Raw genomic sequence first — 18,779 nt, forward strand, 5'->3', positions numbered from 1 at the left:
AGCACCAGGGCTCTCTGCAACACAGATCTCCCTACGCAGGGCTGCGTCGCTAATACACAAAGGAAAGCAGGAACTCGACAGGATCTTCTGCTGGGAGGGCCGTCAAATAAACGGGGCGACAAAGGGGAACAAGGCGGGTTCCCCAGTGGAAACACATCAGCCCTACTGCATCTGGGGGCCTCAGTCCTCACCAGGCAGTGGGATTAAAGGCTCTCACGCCATTTGCTGGGTTCCCCCTTACTTTCTGGTATCCTGTCAGCTGTAGCGCTGCAGAGGCAAACATCACCAAGACACCGCACACAAAGCCTCACCTCTACCGGGCCATTTTTGCCCAAATCGTTGGCAGGATCTCCGCTTCTGATACAGACCAGCAAAGACAAGGAAAGGCACAACTTGGTGCCAGCAGGCTCAGAAACTAGCCATCACCACAGCTTGCTGCCTGTACGTGCAGACTCCAAACCAACTTACACCAAGAGGGCAGCTGGGGGCCTGCTCTGAAGCATGTTCCAGTCCTAACCTGCAGAAAGCAGCGGGGTTTTCACGAGGGGTGATGTGCCTCTTGTGCATTTGATGTAGCTGCTCTGTCACACCAGCTCGTTCCTGACGACCAGCCTTTGGACTGCAGCCCGCTCTGGTGCCGCAGCCAAGCCCCACCAACTCCGAAAGGCCTCTCCTGTGCTACCCGCAGGTAGTGCTGGCAGCGGGGGGCTCGCGCACAGCTTGTCTTGCCAAATCCGCTCAGGAAACAGAATGGACCAAAAATCCGTTTTCCTAATCTAACACTTAAACCACCACTATGTTTTCCCAAAGAGAAGTCATGCTTACACCTAGTGGCAGTCAGCACTAATCCCTCGGAGCAGCTCTACCAGGGAAGCAATCCTTAACAGCAGCTCAGCCTTGTCCACTTTTCCTTCCTTAAAAAATTACCTACGAGATGAGAAGGCAAGGTCCCACCCCCAACTATTTCCAGGCAAGATTTCAACAACGGCATGAGGATTCCTGCTTGCCATCTCCCTGTTTGTGCGTTATCAAAATGCGGCATAAATCAAAACACGGCACAGCCGATCTCACCCATCCTCCGCATCACACGCGTGTGCTTTTGTACTGTACGAGGTGAGCCAAGCCCTGAGCCACCAACAGAGCTCCCCGGCTCAACAAGGCTTGAGACAGAAGCAGTCTCTAGCCCTAGCATGTTACACAAAGTCCGGATCCCAACCCACCCACACGCAGAGAGTCAAAACTCAGCCCCCACTAGCTGAGAAGTAAAGCGTGATCCAGTGTGAGTACAAGTGGATAAAAAAAAATGCCCTAAACAAATAAATATCCTGAAACAAACAACTGCTAGAGGCTGGGGTGGGGGCAGTGAACCCCCTCTGACCAAAAAGATGTAATATATTTACAGCCATGCCTAAGCAAGCGTTCAGGATCCCCCTGCTCCTCCCTTGCACAGCGAGGTACAGTCGCACAGCGCTGCTGCCGTGGTAAATCAGGCTTCCTTTCGCACCAGACAGCCAAGGCTGACTTACAGCTACAGATGCCACATCCTTTTAGTTCTGCACCCATGTTCGTGATCCTGCGGCACACGGAGCCATCACCTGAGGCACGTGAGGTACCTTCTGCACACCTACCTGCCCCCAGCCTCCCTCAGGGGGGCTATGGACCGACTAAGCTTAAAACCAAGAGCACCCGAGGGTTTCAGTAGCTACAACCCCCAACCTCACCCTTAAAAAACAGCTTTAAAGGTTGTGAGCGGAGGGCTACAGAGAAGATTCAGCACAAAACCAAGTGATTTAATTCAAAAGTGTTTAAAAAAAAAGTTTTTAATGGGATGGAGAAGAGACCAACGATATAGAAAAACGAGGAACTGCATCACTGGAACAGCCAGACGGGCACAGAAACCCAGGCACCCAGGCTTTCAGGCCACCCTCTCCAAAACGCCTTACCATAGCCGCTGCCGCTGCCACCTCCAAGCCCTGCAGGCAACCTGCTACCGGGTGTAGGTGCCTGAAAGGCCCCTGGGACACAAGAGAAGATAACGGGAAGAGAGGAAAATGAAGGGAAAAAGAAACTGGAGAGATCGAACCCTCCCCAAGGAACTGAGCAATAGGTTCTCTGAGTGCCCCCCTGGGAGGGCTGAGGGCTCTCCACGCCCCTGGAAGGGTGCTTGGCATTTCCCCAGGATCAGACCAAAAAAATAGCAGGCTTCTCTATATGCCTGAGAATCTGTGAAAAATACAAATGACAATATGATGATGTTGGAATGTAATTTCAGATTCTCTTATAAATCTTACCTTTATTAAACTGATGGTATTTTGAGTGAAAAAAAACACATCGTTTAGCGTCCCTGCTGTTTCTTTGCTGCTCATGCAACAACTCAAATTGATTAAAAACTCTTCTCAAATGTTTTTCAAAATCCATAAATACCAGACCTGTCTCAACTATAATGGATTTTTCTAATAACTGGGCCTATCCAGGACTGCATACGGAGGGTCTGTAAGACTTCTACTTCACTTTTCTGGCAAGTTCTAAGAACCCAGCTTCTGTCCCAGAAACGTCTTCGGAAGGAAGAACACTAAATAAGTGATGCCATATGTTAAAATAAATCTCTGCTAATTTTCATCCCCATCCAAAAAATATCAGATACTATTTTCAAGAAAGATAAAGCGAATTTTAACATATACATAAAATTAAATTCTCATTTAATATGGGTTAGCTGATTGGCTTACTTGTTTGGTTTTTGTTTGTTTGCTGTTAGCTATATCTTAGACAGGATATTTTTTTAAAAAGTTTCACTTGTTTATTAAAAATTCCAGGTCACAATGACTGTGGTTTCCCCACATTTTTGTAGGTGGGTAATTTTCAGTACCTAAATATCTCCAACTAAAGCCAAGACTGCACATGTTTAAATACATTCCGATTTTAAATCACAGCATGCACTCCTAGTCACTAATCCCAAAAAGGTCTTTAAAACATCCATGCAAAACCCCACGCATACATCTAGATAATGCCCCAGGATCACGGAGGGGGATCCCTGCGCAAGCTGTCATTTGCACAACTGAAACAAACAAAAGGAAGGAGAGAACCTGAGCCAAAACATCCTTATTTCAAAAAGCATCATGTCAATTAGGAATAATGAAATTATGTTTTTTTTTTCCCTCTTAGTTGTACGCTCCTATTCGGGGCAGAAGTAAAGTTATTTTGCAGGTGCTGGGAGCCTGTCCTTATTTCTTTAAGAGTAAGATTTGCTCCACCAATGCCATCCAGAGGTGGGCTGCCTGTAAATCAGCAGGTGGGTAAAAATACCTGTAGGTATTTATGCCACAACATCACAGGGCCTGTTGGGAAAAGCCACTGTTTTTGCAAACAGTGAACAGAAATACTTAGATTTAAACTGTGAAATAAAGAGCATCTAGGTTACGTAAACGCTTTGTGTCTCATACTCTTGGTTTGTCTGGTTCAATGAAGAGCAGCAACAGCACTCAAATGTCTCAAGTACTAAAGGTGCATACACTGAAAAAAAAAAGAACAACTGTGCTTTGCCAAGGTTGCTTGAGAGAATTTTTTTTTTTTCCTACAGGAGGCTTTTCAACGACAAATCTGCACAAGATTTTAAAAGAATAATTTTTCCACACTAATTAAACATTTTGAGACAAAAGTAATCTAAGAAAATCGCTCACCCAGGCCTGAAATGTAAGTTTCATCCCTCATCAAGGGCTTGGTATTTAATTCAAAGTCCATTTGAACCTCACTAGGCAGAGCTTCCTGAACTGTCCCTTTGATTTGACCAGGAAGGGATGATACAGAGCCTTCTTTAAACAAGGCTAATGCTATACTCGGCGTCACACAAGACACACTGCAGTGAATTTGGAGGCTCCCTCAACTTCACAGTTGTCACTTGCCGGCACTGCAGCCATCTGGAAGGCCTGCCATCTCCCACAGCAAGCGCAAGCTGCTACGGCTCGCTGAAAGAAACTTCCATGTCCAACTGCGTGCGTAAGGTCTGAGCGCCCCACAACTGCTCTGCTCTCCGCCTGCACCAGACCTTCCTCAGGCCAGAAGGCCAACGGGAGACAACACACACTGCCTACCGCTTCCGTGCTAACGGATCGAGTTGGTACTCAGGTGTTCCTTGTATAATGAAGGTCTTAAATAAGGCTCAAAGTATAATTTCTGCCTCTCTGTTCCCTTACCCTCACCCCACACCCACCAGTGTCAGCCCGTCATGCTAAATAGCCCCTGGGGCTGGCCTCAGCCCAGAAAGGCGCCCCAGGGCTCCATGCTGGCAGGGCACGCTGAGCACCCAGGCCCCAGGGAGTCCTCTGCGTCCCTCTCCAGTCCAGAGGATGCAGGATTTGGTGCTAAGGAGCTCCTGAGGGGGATGTGCTTCCAGCCCTCCTCTGGAGAAGGGCAGGTTGCCATGACAAAGGCCTTTGGGAGAATGGTGTGGGATGGAGGAAAGACACGTGAGAAACCTAGGAGGGAAAAACACAGATCTCAACTCAGCATTTGCCATCATTTCTCAACACCGAGTGACTGGGATTTGGGACTTTCGTTCATGGGAATTAGGAAAGGACTACAGCTGCCCTGAAATCAGGAGAGGGCAAATGAACAAGGCAGACAAATACAAACATGCAGCATAAAAAGAACCCAGGATGTGCTGATCCTGAGGAAGAAGAGTTCCCCACAGCAAGGCGCCCTTACTTCACTTCAAACAACTGTTGTTATCAAAGGCTACCCAAGCAGAATCACCGTAAGCAAAGGTGCCTTTCTCCATGGCCTCTACGGGTCCCTTTCCAATGGCCTTAAGAAAGCTTTAATCACCTGAGCCACCTGCCACCATTTTACGATTGCACAAGCCTCACTGCAGTAAAAGCAAGCTTGCAATTGCCTTTTCAAAACTATACTTTGTTTCTAAAGTTTCTTTGTGCCAGAAATTCTCAACAAGGTCTGAACACTTCTACAGAAGGGAGGGAAAAACAACAACAAAACAACATAACAAAAAGGCTATCAGCTAGAAGGGAAGGTCAGATCTACCACTGCATCAAGTGTTAGGCCTAATCCGCTTGTCTATTCTACGTTTAACAAGCCAAGAAATATGGCATTGTTTAATAAGCAAAGTGTCAAAAACATGGAGTTCTACAATTACCAAGCAATCAGGAAGCCAGGAAATCCCACTGCCCTCAAAGGCAGAGTGAAAGACAGCTTCAATTTCCTGAACTGAATTTTTAACACGTTGCATGTAGCAGCCAGTCATCTCCCTCTCTCCCATTTGTTGTAGGAGATCCATTTCAAAACATCATTTCCTTGCTTCAAGTCATGCCTGTCATTACAATCCCAAAGCACTCAGGCTGCACACACGCTATCCCTTAAGAGCAGTGACTTCTGGGTTGGAAAGACAACATCAGCCGTATATAATGGGAATAGCTACTGCCTGTCTCCTCCCTACACCCCGCGAACAGATCTCCCCATTCCACTTCTCTCTGCAGCATCTGAGCCTTGGCACAGAGTCAGCTGGCAGTGCCACAGATACAGCTCCCCTGTGTCCCTCTGTTCGCAGCGCCACGGATCCAGAAGGGATGCTGTACTTGTGTGTCCCAGCTCCGGATCCCCCTGTGCTCAGACTTTTCCCATTTTCCCTGCTGGCTAAGTTTCTCTCCTCTCGGCTCATCTCCAGCTTTCCTCTTCAGCTTCGTCCTCCCGTCCAGCCCTGCACCCCGCACCTTCCTGCCCACGTCGTACCTGTTGGCAATACTTGCATTGCTGCCACTGCCGCTGTGTTTCCTTGCCCGGCTCAGCCTCCGCGTGGGCTTTGGGTCTTGTAGTCCAGGACTTGGAACTGAGGGGAAGGTCGAGGCATAGCCATGTTCGCACTCTGCACAAGAATCAACAGGCAGGGCATAAAAAAAAGGATCATTCGGGGAAAAAAAAAAAAAAAAAGGAAAGAAAAAAGAAAAGGCAGCTGGCAGGCCTCATTGCTAACCCGTCAGTCTAGCTGGGGAGGCCCCTAAGCACAACAGCACAGGGAAATGACTGCTGATGTATTCAGAGGGAAGTGGAGCGGGAGGTGGAGAAAAGAGAGGAAGGGGAGTGTGAAGAAGGCTCTGCCGCCCTTGGAGGAAGGCCCACATCTCCAATACCTGAAAGCACCAAAAGAAGCCACGACAGCCAAGGGTGCCTCGTCCCTCTCTTCCTGTCCGAGCTATCTGAACCGAGCAAAGCAGACACCTTTCACTCTGCTACCGAGGTCTCAGCAAAGCCAGAGCCTCCCACCCCATCTCTCCAGTCCACTGGGAAACTCCCAAGCCAACCCCTCGTCTTCCTTCCAGGAACCGCACTCACCTCCGTCTCCCCTTCTCCACAAAAATCTCCCACCCCAGCCACCACCTCGGGGAGGGTCTGCCAGCCCTGCCCCTAACCTCAGCCCCTGCTCCGGCATTTGCAGCAGCCCACCAGCGGACGCTTGCTCCGATCCCCTTCGCCAGCGGCTCCCTCACCCCTCTGCAGGGATTTCGGACCCCGGCCCCGCTCCCACCACAGGAGGCGGTCGCCCCGGCACCCCTCCTCCCATTACCTCTCTCCCTTCGCTCCAGATACTCGGCCGCCTCCAGCAGCCGCTGGATGTTGATCAGCTGCACCTGCTCCATGCCCCGGGGAGCCGGCCGGGGGGCTCCGCAGGCCCGGGCCCCCCTCAGCCCCCCAGCTCTCCCCTGGAAGGGGAAGGAGCGAGGCAGAGCCGCCTGCCCCTACACCCCAGGGCTCCTCACATCCACACCTCAGGACGACTCTGCTCAGAGGGCCAGGGGTGGGTGCATGGAGGAAACCCGCAAGGAAACCCCGGGGGAAGGATGGGGACGGGGATCCTTCCTCCTCCTCCCTGACGAGGCGGCCAGGCGAGCCCCCCCCGACCGACAGCCGGCCCTACTGCCCAGCTTCGCCCCCCAGCCTGGCTTCGCCCCCTTGCCAGAAGCGGCCCCCTCAGAGGCGGCCACCCTGACCCCCCCGGGGCCGGCACCGGCCCCCCCGCCTCACACCACTTTGTTTACCTCCGCCGGGCGCTCACGGGAGAGGGGGGCGCAGCGCCACGGGGCTGCCTGGGAAATGTAGTTCCTATCTGCCGCTGAGCGGTGTGGGATGGTGGCTGCCACCGGCCATCACCCCCCTTTCGGCCCTGAGGTGGTGGCATTTAGCCCCAAATGGGAGCGAGGAGGCAGCCTGGCCTCCCCTCGGCTGGGGCAGCCACCCATGGGCGGCAGCGGGCTGGGGCTCAGCACGCTGCCAGCTCAAGGCCTGCAGCCACTCTGTGCTTCTCCCTACAAACTTCCACGCGTGGAAGTACCCCGAGTGGGGCGAGAGAAAAGCAAAGAGAGGCTACGAAGAAAAAGCTGCAGCCGCAGGGTGGGAGCTTTCTGCGTCTCATCTGTGGAGATGTACGTAAAGATGAGGCGCCAGGCTCAGGGGAGGCGCACCTCGAGTGGTGGATCCAGGGCTCCTGACAGGAGCCAGCAGTACGGGATCCACGCCCTGACCCGAATACAGTCCTTCAAGAATTTAGACAAAAGAAGGCACAGACAGCAAGTCTATGTACTAATGAAAGCATTTTGTATATCTGAAGCACCATATAAATAAGTGACACTTGACCTCCTCAACATTTTAAAGAATTCTGTCACACCTACACCTTGCAGTCCGACCTCCACTCTTCCCAGTGTCTTTACAATACTCTCACATCCTGACATTCCTACAGATACACACCCTTGTGATTATGTCTGTGACTGAATTTCACCAACATTACTGGTTTCTGGTATGGAGCTTAAAAACTGTTAGTATTTAATTGTATGATACCAGTCTCCAAAATACTTAATCTACCCTCCGAAATTGAACAATAGTCACAGGACATTCAGAGTCAAAATCTGAATCTCAAAGTGATACTGACCTAGAAACCTACAAAGGATTGTTTTACTGGGGTTATTTTTCACAGCTCTGAACCTTTAGACTGTGACTGACCACATTTTCGAACATTCCTCCAATAGAACAGGAGCTGAAAAAGCACCTTTAATAAAATAACAAAAAACAGAAAAGCTGAGATTCTCAATGGTTTGTGTCTGTTAGCAAGAGCTTTAAACAGAGCATAAAATATCAGGAGACTCATGGTAGAGTTGCAAGACTTGGCAGTAGGCCTTGAGAAGGCCTGAAAAAAAGTGTATTTAGTTTAGTGAATTTTTCTTTAGCGCATTTCTCCGATTCACCATTTCAGAGGTTTCCTCAGAAAACTGCAGGCTTGCAGCTGATGGAAGTAAAATAATACCACTATTCAGTCCGTACACAACCCCTTTCATCTCTGAATCTCAAAGGGCTGACTTGGTTTGTTTCTCTTAAGATGGGACAGTCAAAAAATAAAGGAAGTTGGAACACCTTCAGGGCCATACTTCCCTCATTCCGCCTTGCAGAAAAGCAAGGCCCAGTCCTCACTCAAGCAAGACAACCACCACTCATACACACACGGGGCCAGACCAGGATGCTCATAAAAAACAGCTTTTATCCAGGGGAGAACTTGGGGAAGGAAGTATTCTTTCCGTGTCTCTCTCTCTCTTTTCCATACTGGAAACTACTGATAGCACAGATAATTAAAAGCACATGTTAAGACTCAAATTTGAGTAGTCCCAGGGACTACTTATGTGATCTTGGATTTCTCACAAAGGGAAAAGGATGCAGGTGCACGCGCTGCTCTGCAACAGCGGGGTTAATGCAAGAGCATTTCTGGGTTCTAACTGTACATCCTGCTTCCAAAACCAGGCAGTCATTTGCCTTTCAGGATTAGCAATACTAAGCATAAAAAAAAGGAAAAAAAGCCAACCATGACTCAAAAATCACTGCAAGACAGGCTGTTCTCAGCAACCACCACCACTACCTTTTCACGTGGCGATGCGTGTAGTGACTCTAGGGATTAAATAGGGAAAGCCATGGCTGTAATATGAAGTAGTAATTTAGGAGTCTATCTAAGTATCGGCCTCCTGAAGCCAAGGTTCAAGACACAAAATGGAAGAGTATGGAGGAGAAGGACAGGGGTGCACATGGTGAATTAAATCAGCACCAGAAAAAAGAGCAGGATCAGTTCTTTGTGCGGTGATGTAGGATCAACTCTTCCATTTACACATCAGCTCAGCTTCCACATCTTTGTTTCCTAAGTAAATAATGTACAATTAAAAAAATGTGTGTGAAACAAAGACAAATTTGAGAGTAAACTGTGGGCCGTCTTCCCAAAGCCCTACAGAGGTAGGCAAGCCAACCATGGAGCCACAGTAGGTCTGCAAAATCTTTCAGTTGTCATCCCAAGTGCTAGTGTGGGCAGGTCAGCCCGTAAAATGCCAGATTTGTATGTGACAGAAACAAAAGTGGGTGGAAAGTGAATGGCACGAAGACGCCTAGTGCTATTCAACTGCTGACCAAAAAACCCCCAAAGTCACATTTAAAATGTGGTTGAGCAATCCACAGGCAATGCTGGGGAGGGGCTAAGGGAAGAGTATTTTAGGGGAGAATGAGATCATTTAATTTAGTGGCTCCAAATGATCTGTAAGTACAGTTTTCTGATTATAAGTGCTTGCTGCTTGGCATCCCTTCTGGCAGCTGTGATTCACTTTCATTGTGTGTTCTGCTGTTTCGCCCTTTAGAAAGGGGCTTTTTACATTTTATTAAATGGCACTTCGGCAGCCCTCCATTTCCAGCCTTAATAATGGATTTGTTAATCTCCCTGATAGCCTTTCCCTCCTCCTTAGCAACAATTTAAATATCCAAGAAGAAATCTGCAGTGCAGAAATCAATTAATATTTACATCTGAAGTGCTGCTGTGCTATTTTAATCAAGTAAAACAGATGTGGTCTGTTTTTTACCAACACCATCACTCACTTTAAACTAGCTGCTTCTATCCGGGGAATCTTCTAGGAGCTTTCCAGAAAGTAATGTTTTAAGCTTCTCAAGACTGCGATGACTTCAGTTTATTTTTTTCTTTCCACTTTGCAGGAAGGGAAACTGAGGTGTAAGCAGCGTAATCGCTCACATGAAGGCGGCACACCCTAAGCTAGAAGTAGAACAAGAATACAGCTCATGAATCAAGATGCCCAACCCTCTGCTTTGAGCACGAGGTTTAGAAATAACACAGTGCTTTGCAACCTGGGTGTTATTTTCAGCAGGGGCAATACCTTTGGTTAAACTGCCTAGTTTTCCATCCCTTGGCTGGCTTTTTCTTAAATCCTCCTGTCCTCAACTCTTTGCAAAATCAGCTAGGAACATGAACATGGCAAAAGTTGCAAGAGTTTCCTTTGCCCACCTTCAAACAAAGCCTGAAAATTCTTGATCTTGCTTTCAAAGCCTTGCAACCTAACACCCCTGCAACTAAGGCATGAACAGAGATCCCCATGAGGAACCATTTTCTGCAGCTCTCAGATCAGTAAAAAGATTCACTGGAGTGTGGAACAAGCAAATTTTTGGTGACAAGAGTTCCGTAAAACTCCTCGTTTTTTCTAGCCAGGAGAACAAGAGCTATGGCACACCTGAACATCCCACCTACCAGCACACACTAACAACCACGTCTCCATTCCCATACCCACCTCCCTTCCGATGCCTGCAATACCTTTCGTAAGGGACCTACAGCGTCTACAGGATGTGGCCTCATTTCTCATCTAGGAGCCTCGTTCTTTTGCGAGGCATCAGATAATCCCTCTCAGCACTCCCACTGCTGCCTGGAACCCATCCAACGGTGAGGACAGAAATTGCTCACAGCCAAACCACCTGGATACCCAGGAGTTTGAGCAGGAACAAAGCGCACGCTATATACGCCGATTCAAAGAACAAGCTCTACCAATCGATAAGGCAAAAAGCCACAGGTGTACTGGCTCTTCGGGCTGCTGGCTTGCTCCCATCCTCTGGGAGATGTGTTGCTGTTTTCAGACCTGCGCCGTGCCCCAGTTCATTCTGAGTCAGTGACTCATTCTGTGACTTGGGTCAAGTCACTTGACTAACCCAGCCGCAAACTTAAGTAAGAGGGCCTCCATTAAGGAAAAAATACATCACATACAGGATGGGGTCCCTCAGCTAACTAACAGTAAGGTAGGGTTCTCCAGACAATGGCAGAAGGCACTTCGCTGCCAGCTCTGAGGATGCTCTGCTGACAAAGGACACGATCGGTTCTCAGCAGGGCTTCTGGCACAGCCCCACAGTTCCACCTCTGCCCTATCATTTCTCCTGCTGTGGCTTCCTTCTGCATTTTATGACGAGGTCCTAACAGCCTGAGTCAAAATAACCCAACCTGGAAGTGGCTAACTCATGAATCACTGTGGCCAGGTCACGAACCAGGAGGAGTGAAGGAGGTTTATTGTGAGCTGGATGAAAAATATAGAAATGAAGGAGCCCTGCACTGCTCCAAATATTGCATCACCGTAAGATCCAGGACCACCTACACCGACCTTGAGCCCCGGGTTCAGCTCTCATTGAGTCACGGGAGCTCTGCACACAAACTTAAGGCAGCCTCGGCTCCTTCTGCCCTCTACTAATTATAGGTTTCTGATACATCTCTGCTTTGGCTTGTCAGAAAAAGACCCCAAACTGCCCATAAACAATGGAAGGAGCCACGTGATGAATATAGTGTTGACTCACCCTCAAGGCTCAGATCTCCTCTCCTTGAGACAGGATTATTCAAGAGCAAAGGATAAATCTAGGGTCACCCGTTTGTTATTCCTGGTCAGAAGGTCACTAAACACAGGCGGCACTTGAAAGTCAGACTGCAAAGAAGATCTAGCTAGCTTCTTGTGAGGGGCCGAAGTCTGCACTGTGCACACCTCTACTAAACACGTGAATAAGGGCACCGCTGTCATGGTGGTTTGCTCGCCTTCGTGATTTTAGAAGAGGATGTGACAGCGTATGTCTGTATCTGTAGTGAGATCAGTATATATTACGTACCACGTCTATTACAGATAAAGCATCATATCCAAAGAATTAATCATGTGTGTTTATGCAACCTTCCACTGACATAAGCATGAGTCCACAAACACACAGGTAATGCTTGGCACATGCTAACCCCAGCTGAATTTACTTCAGGTCCCTCTCTCTAAAGACATCTTCCAAACTTTAGCATTTCAGCTGCTTTTACACACTGCTACCCGCTTCCAGCCACACACAATTGTGAAGAGGCACTGGCAGAGGTTACCCACGCACCAACAGAGCTGCCCTCAGCGGAGCTTTCATTTCTGAAAACAGCCAGAGTAATTTTTCATGTGATGCTTCTATTCCTTTGATACCAAGCTAAGATTCCTAGAAACAGGTCATTTGGAAACCCGTCCGTGTCAGTTAGCGAGGTGCGTTGGGGCTGGGTCCTGTGGTCTTGCCGTGAGAGCTGCATCCCCAGGCAGGCAGCGCTCATTTCCAGAGGCTCAACTGGAGAAAAGACTTCTCTATTACTTCAGTACCTAAAATACCCCGTTTTACCCAAGCAGTCTGAAAACAGGACTCCATCCTACCCAGTCACTGCAGTGTACTCCAGATAATTTTGCAGACCCACACATTCTAGTTTTTAACAAGGCGAGTGAATACCAAAGCAGTGTTTTACTGTGCTGAACGGGCACTGCTGAAGTAGTGTCCCACTGCTCCAGACCTGATGGTACGCAGCAAATGCATCTAAGGGGGAGCTGGTAAAAAAAAAAAATCGTCTTATTTCTCACTGGGCACCACGCAGCTCGGGATCTGATGCCTTGGCTGGAAGTCCTGCCCTGACATGGAAGGCTCTCCTCACACTGCTGGCCTGTGGACAAGAGGCAGGGACCTGGTGTGTTTTGGGGGCTGAAAGGGGCCTCGGAGCTGCTCCTCCACCACCAGTAGGTGCGGCATGCGAGCAGGGAGACAGGACTGCCTCCAGCTCTCGTGGGGCTGCTCCACCAGACAGCACCCACCCCTGCTTGGGACAGCGTTTCGAGGAGGTGAACAACCTGTACGGCCGGCAAGGGCTTGGAAGAACAAATGCAGGCACTGAGCACGGCTTATTAGAAATGGTGTAAACTAAGATCACCTCCCGGGCTCGCCCAGCAGTTACAGCCCTTCCTCAAACACCAATCTTTGGCCCCCAAAGCCCTTCGGGATGCACTATCTGCGTGACGAGCAGTGCCATCCCATCAGGATAACGCACGGGCTCCGCTCCCACCCCCTGCCTGCTGTTTCCCCAAAGCTGCGCCGCCGATCCCAGCACCTTGTTGCCCGTCCCCAGCACGTGTCCTGGCCAGGTGGAGACAAACATCCACCTGCTACCTCTGTTTTTTTTTTTTAAAGACCATGTTTCCTTGGGGCAGGGCACCGTCATTCCCCTACGTGCACAGCACCTAGCCCAGCGGGGCTGTGACTCAGCCGCCTTCCTGGTGGGAGTCACACCGAAATAGCTCCTCAGAGCCCTGCCTAGCGCCGCGGTCGAACGACCCGGGCATGCTGCAGGAAGCAGGCGGGTGCCGAGTCTGCCTGCCGCCAGCCGGGACACAGCTCCCATCACCCGGCTTCTGGGGCTGGACTCCTTTGTCACTGCTAATTGCCAGGTAGGAGACCGCGCAGATAAGCGAGGAGCCATTATCAGCGTCTGGCAGCCAGCAAGGGGTGCAGCGAGCAATCCTGCCTGCTCTGGCAGACTAAAGGGCAGCGTATCCTCCTGGTGCAATAACCTGAGCTGAGCACGCAAATCTCTCCCCAGCCAGGCCAGGTATATACCCTAGGACGTAACCCTCCTGCCTCTGCAGCTGTTCCCCAGTTCAAACCGGGCCCGTCGTGCTCGGAGGTTGTTTTCCAGTTCCAGCAGCATTTCTCTTTGTTTGGGAGCAACACGTCAAAGCTGCCTGTTCTACCACGGTCACGTCTCGAGCAGCACGTTCAATAGCCCAGCCCTGCGCTAAACGGGACTTTTCAACCTAAAACGTCCCGACTGCCAACAAAAAAAAAAACTGAAAGATGTTGCAGAATCTCCTAAGAGAAGCGAGGAGTTTAATTGCTGGGACCGTGATTATCGTCAGCGGAAGATTCAGTGTAAACAACTCGGATGTGAACGCTTTCTTTCCAAAATAAAGCAACCAAAATCCCGTATCCCCGTGTTCTGCTCATGCAGCAGAGCCAGCAAGTTACACCGATCAGCCCGTTTTTCGGTCCCAAACACCAAAAGGATGCGTTTTTTACAAAGCACGCAAAACACCCGATGCCATCCACGTCACGGGCAAGAAGAATTCCGCCAGCCTCCCCCAGCAGGAGAAAGCACCGCGACAACACGGGTTTTCCTAGCTCCCCTCCGAGTCGCGAGCGCTCCTTAAAGAGACAAAAACAAGCGGAAGGTCTCAGCTAGGATTTCTGAAGCAACTGCGGCTGGTTTTTGCTGCTCGCTCCTGGCCTTTCCCTGCGTGCGGCCGCCCCTGGGCTGCTCTGCTCCTCCGCTGCGTGGCCGTGCAGACTCATTATGAAACGACAAATCGTAAACGGGAGGTGAAAAGCCGCTGTTATTGCAAGTTTTGGGAAGGGGAAAGGCTGAGAATGAGGGGCTTGGGGACCACCAGCGGCGGGGTCCCCAGCACAAAGCGGGGGTGCCCCGTACGGGGGCCCTGCGGCCATCGGAGCGGGGCGAGGGGGTGACGCTGTGATGGAGGCGTGCCGTGAGGGGCTGCGGGGTGCCGCTGCCGGTGCTGTGCGGAGTTTGGCGGAGAAGAAAAACGCAGCTGGAGGAAGAGGAGGAAAAGGAGAAAAAGGGGAAAAGAGAAAGCAGGGAGTAAAAAAAAAAAAGAGATAGAGAAATAAAAGAGATAAGAGCAAAATAAGAGGGAAAAATGGGGAAAATAAAAGAAGGAAAAAAGAAAAAAATGAAATAAAAGTGAAGGGATAGATGCGGACGAGGAGGGCGCGGAGGCACCCGGGGAGGGGACACCCGGGGACACCAGGGGACACCAGGGGACACCAGGGGACACCAGGGCACCCGGCGGCACCCGGCAGCCCCGGGCTCACCCCGCCGCCCCCCCCCCCCGCCCCGCTCCGCGCCCCGCTCAGCAACACGTGACGTCACGAGGGGGGGGGACCCCGGCGCCGCGCATTGGCGGAGCGTCGCGCCAGGCCCCGCCCCGCGGGAGGCGCCCGCCAATCGGCGCGCCGGGCTGCCTCCATGTGCGAACCATGCGCCCGCGGGGGCGGGGCCGGGGGCTGCCCGCTCGGGCTCGGCGCAGCTCCGCGGGCGCGCAGCGCGGCTCGCCCCGCTCCCCGCTCCGCTCCGTTCGCTCCGCGCAGCGCGGTGATCGCGGCGCAGCGCCAGCAGCGCAGCGCGGTGTGACGCCGTGCAGCGCAATGCAATGCAATGCAACGCAATGCAAAGCAGCGCCCCGGGGCACGGCGGCCCCTTTGTTCCCAGCACGCCTTCACTTCAGCCTTCAGCCCCCCCCCCCTTAGCCCCTTCCCCGCTCCGCGGGGGGGGGGGGGGGGAATCGCGCAGTTTGCGCGCATCCTCCGCGCAGCGGGAGGCCGGCCGCCACCCCGCAGCGGCCGCTCGCCCTGCCTTGCCTTGCCCTGCCTTGCCCCGCGGCTACCTGGCGAGCGCCGCCGCTTGCCTACGTGACTGTGCCCATGCCCCGGCGGGGGCAGCGGGGACGCGCCGCCGCCTCCTCCCCCCCCCGCGGAACCCCCCCCCGGGCTGCGGACCGCCCCCCCCCGGCCGTGGGACACCGACCCGAGCCGTGGGGCAGGGGGGGCACACGGCGGGGGTGCCGGGGACCCGGGGGGTGCCAGCCCCGTGGCGCTGCGCCGCTGCCCCCCCAGCCCCGAGTAGTGCCTTTATGCCCCCCCCCCCCCGGCTCGCTCACTCACTTTTATTCTCCTTCTCGATCCGCTCCAGGTAGCTGGCGGCCTCCAGCAGCACCTGCACGTTGCGCAGGAAGGTGTCCATGCCCGCGTTGCACAGCTCCCCCAGGGGGCAGCGGGCCCCGCCGGCCGCCCCCGCTCCCCCCCGCGGCTCCCTCCGCGGCCGGCCGCGCTTCCCCATGCCCCGGCGGCTCCCAGCCCCGGGCCCTGCGCGGCGGCGGCGGCGGCGGCGGCGCTGCGTGTGCGGCCGTGGGGCCCTGTGCGGCGGGGCCCGGCGCCGCCGCGGTCCTAGCGCTGCCGCTGTGGCGCTGCTTCGGGCCCCGGGGCCGCCGCCGCCGGCCCGCCCCTTCCCCGCTCCCCGACGGGGCGGCCCGGCCCGGCCCCGCCTGCGGGGAGCTGCGGCGGCGGGGTTGGGAGGTGTGCTGCCGCCCCGTGTCGCCCCGTGTCGCCTCACGTCGCCCCACACGTGTTCCCGCTGCTGTGTCCCCCCTCAGGGATGCCTGTCGCTGTCACGCCAAGCTCTTAGGGCCACCCAGGGTCCCCAAGCACAGCCCCGGCTTCACCCCTCGAGGGGTGTCGACACCAAGCCGGCCGAGGTTTTTGAGCGGTGTCCCCGCCAGTTTTGAGGGGACCCCCGGCCGCAAGGTGCCCCCCGACATCAGGGGACCCCCGGCTGCGAGCATGGCCCTGGTGCCCCCCCACGTCACGTCCAGCCACGTTAGGGAGCGATAATTGGCACCTGCGGTGTCACGGGGACCTGAGTCACCGGGAGCGGGCTAACCCCAGAGAGCAGTGCATGGAGTGAAGTCCCTCGGGCTCCCCAGTGCTTTGGGGAAGAACGGCGGCAGCATTTCGGCCGTCACACGCGCCTCGTGGGGCATGTGCCAGGGCCGGGCCGGGCTGTGTGACCACATGCCAGCGGCACCGTGTGCCCACCTCGGCCCTGCCTGGCTGCTTGAGGTGACGGCACCTTGTCTGAGCGGGGATTTCAGTGACACAATTCGTCCTGTCATCACGGCTGGCCGAGTGCCCCCAGCGCCACCCAAAACGGGATGGCTGGGTGTTGGTGATGCCGGCACCGAGAGCCAGCCACGTTTCAGGGTGCCTGGAGACGAGGGGGGGGGGTGCGGGGCAGAGCCGGCTGTGCCAGGAGCACAGCGGGACGGGACACGCTGCTCGGCACCGCAAGACGGTGGGAAGACGAGGGGCCGAGCCGGGCAGGGGGGGCATGGGAGCCAGGGCTGTGCTGGAGATACAGCCAGGCAGGCCAAGGGCTCCAGATGTACTTTGTTTTATTCACTCCGCTAAGTAGCTGAGGTAAGACACGGTTTCAGGTCACATGCCTGGTGTCTGCATCCTCAGTTACCTTCTGCAGTTCTTGGTCCTCCGTGTACATACACGGCCCTTCTCCTAGGATCTCGTAACGCCCTGTTCAAATCAGGGCTGTGCGGCGTCCTGCTTTTTCCCATGTGACAACGCCAGGTCTGAAGCCAGCGCAATCACCATTTTGAGACGCTTCCCTATTAGCTTAGTTCCAAAACTATTATTATTATTATTAAGTTACTTCCACAGAGAAAAGCAATCAGAATTATAACTCTCTCAGAACGGCTTTGTGCTGGAATTGTTCAAGCAGCTCTTGTGCACGTGGCCAGGCCGCGGGGTGCCCCGGGTGCCCCCAAGAAATGGGGTGGCTCTGTGCAGCTCTGAGCCCCAGTGACAGCCCCAGTGCCCTGCCCGGGGGCACTGCCCCAGCCCCTCAGTGCTCCATTTCTTCTAAATTTCTTTGGGCATCCGTTCTCAGCCATCGACAGCAGCAGGATGCCGAATTGGCCTGGCTGTCCTTGTGCTCTGCTACCCACACCTGTAGCAGCCCCACACCACAGCTCCCACGTGGATACAGGTCTGTGCAGAGATGGGTCCTTGGTGGGACTCGGACACCCGTCACGGGGACAGTCCTCGCACCGTGCTGTCTGTATGGGCACGGCCCATACCTGCCTGTCCTGCCTGCCGCTGCGATGTTCCCTGGGGAGTGGGGTAGGGAGGTAGCACTGCCACGAGGAGGGCCTGAGGAGAGGCCGGGATGCTGGGTTTCCAAGGGAATGGACCCGGGAGAAATGGGGTTTCCATGGGATATGGTCTGGTTTACATGCAGGGGCATTTCCATGGACATTTCCCCTGCCAGCATTGCCCCCCTGGGCATGCCACATCCCAGCAAGGCCCGTCTCTCTGCTCCCACTGTGCACGGGAAGGACGGGACACAAACAGAGCAGTGAGGGAGAAGGTTTTGCAATATCGCCGGCTCCACACACCCAGCGACCGCAGTCCGGCACCCCATGCACGTTAGCCGAAATTCAGCCAGCTGGGCCGGGCTCCCTTCATTTGCCTTCTTGTTTGCATCGTTTAACCTTTGAGCTCCCCCCGAGGTTTTAGTGTCAGGCTTCTCTCCGCAGGGCAGTGGCGGAGCTGCTTTGCCGGGCAGAAGCGGAGGGGCTGGCTGCACACCTATGGATCTGCTCAGGGGAGCCGGGGCGAGCTGGGGCGAGGTGCTGGCACAGCCCGGCTGCCCACGCCATCGGCAAACCCTCGCCCCCTTCCTCCTGCCCCTGTGGTAGCTGTGCCTGCAAAACGAGGCTGCAGCATGTGAGGGCTCCTTGCCCGAGCCCTCCCCGGGTGGAGGAGGCTGTAAATCACCCCTCGGACGGACTGTGTGGGATGTGGAGGCAGTGAAAGGGTTGGGGGCCAGAACAGCTCTGGGTTTCGGTCTGCAAAGTCTCCTGGACGCATCTGCTCTCTCTCCTTTATGGCTAACGCCATCGTAATCCTTTTACAAAATTTCACCTGCAGTCTGCTGCTGCCCTTTTGGAAGGACGAACCTGTTTTCCAAGTGATAATTGCACTGCCCATCTGTCAAGGGCAGACATTTCTCACTG

At 53.6% G+C, this 18,779-nt stretch overlaps 1 protein-coding gene across 2 annotated transcripts in view; it reads right to left on the minus strand.

The window, feature by feature from the left end:
• Positions 1-16,104, minus strand: part of MXI1 (MAX interactor 1, dimerization protein) — a 52,436-nt gene extending 36,332 nt beyond the window's left edge. The window contains exons 1-2 of one of the 2 annotated variants that reach the window (XM_067000762.1): positions 15,856-16,104; positions 5,740-5,872 (exon numbers count right to left, since the gene is read on the minus strand). In XM_067000762.1, coding sequence (XP_066856863.1) covers positions 5,740-5,872; positions 15,856-16,030 — 308 coding nt within the window. In that variant the 5' untranslated portion in view covers positions 16,031-16,104. Of the gene's footprint in view, positions 1-5,739; positions 5,873-6,571; positions 6,978-15,855 lie in introns of those variants that run through there. The other variant, XM_013174544.3, reaches the window with a different exon arrangement.
• Between the last annotated feature and the right edge of the window lie 2,675 nt (positions 16,105-18,779).

Source organism: Anser cygnoides, chromosome 7 (assembly GCF_040182565.1).
Source record: "Anser cygnoides isolate HZ-2024a breed goose chromosome 7, Taihu_goose_T2T_genome, whole genome shotgun sequence".
NCBI lineage: Eukaryota > Metazoa > Chordata > Aves > Anseriformes > Anatidae > Anser > Anser cygnoides.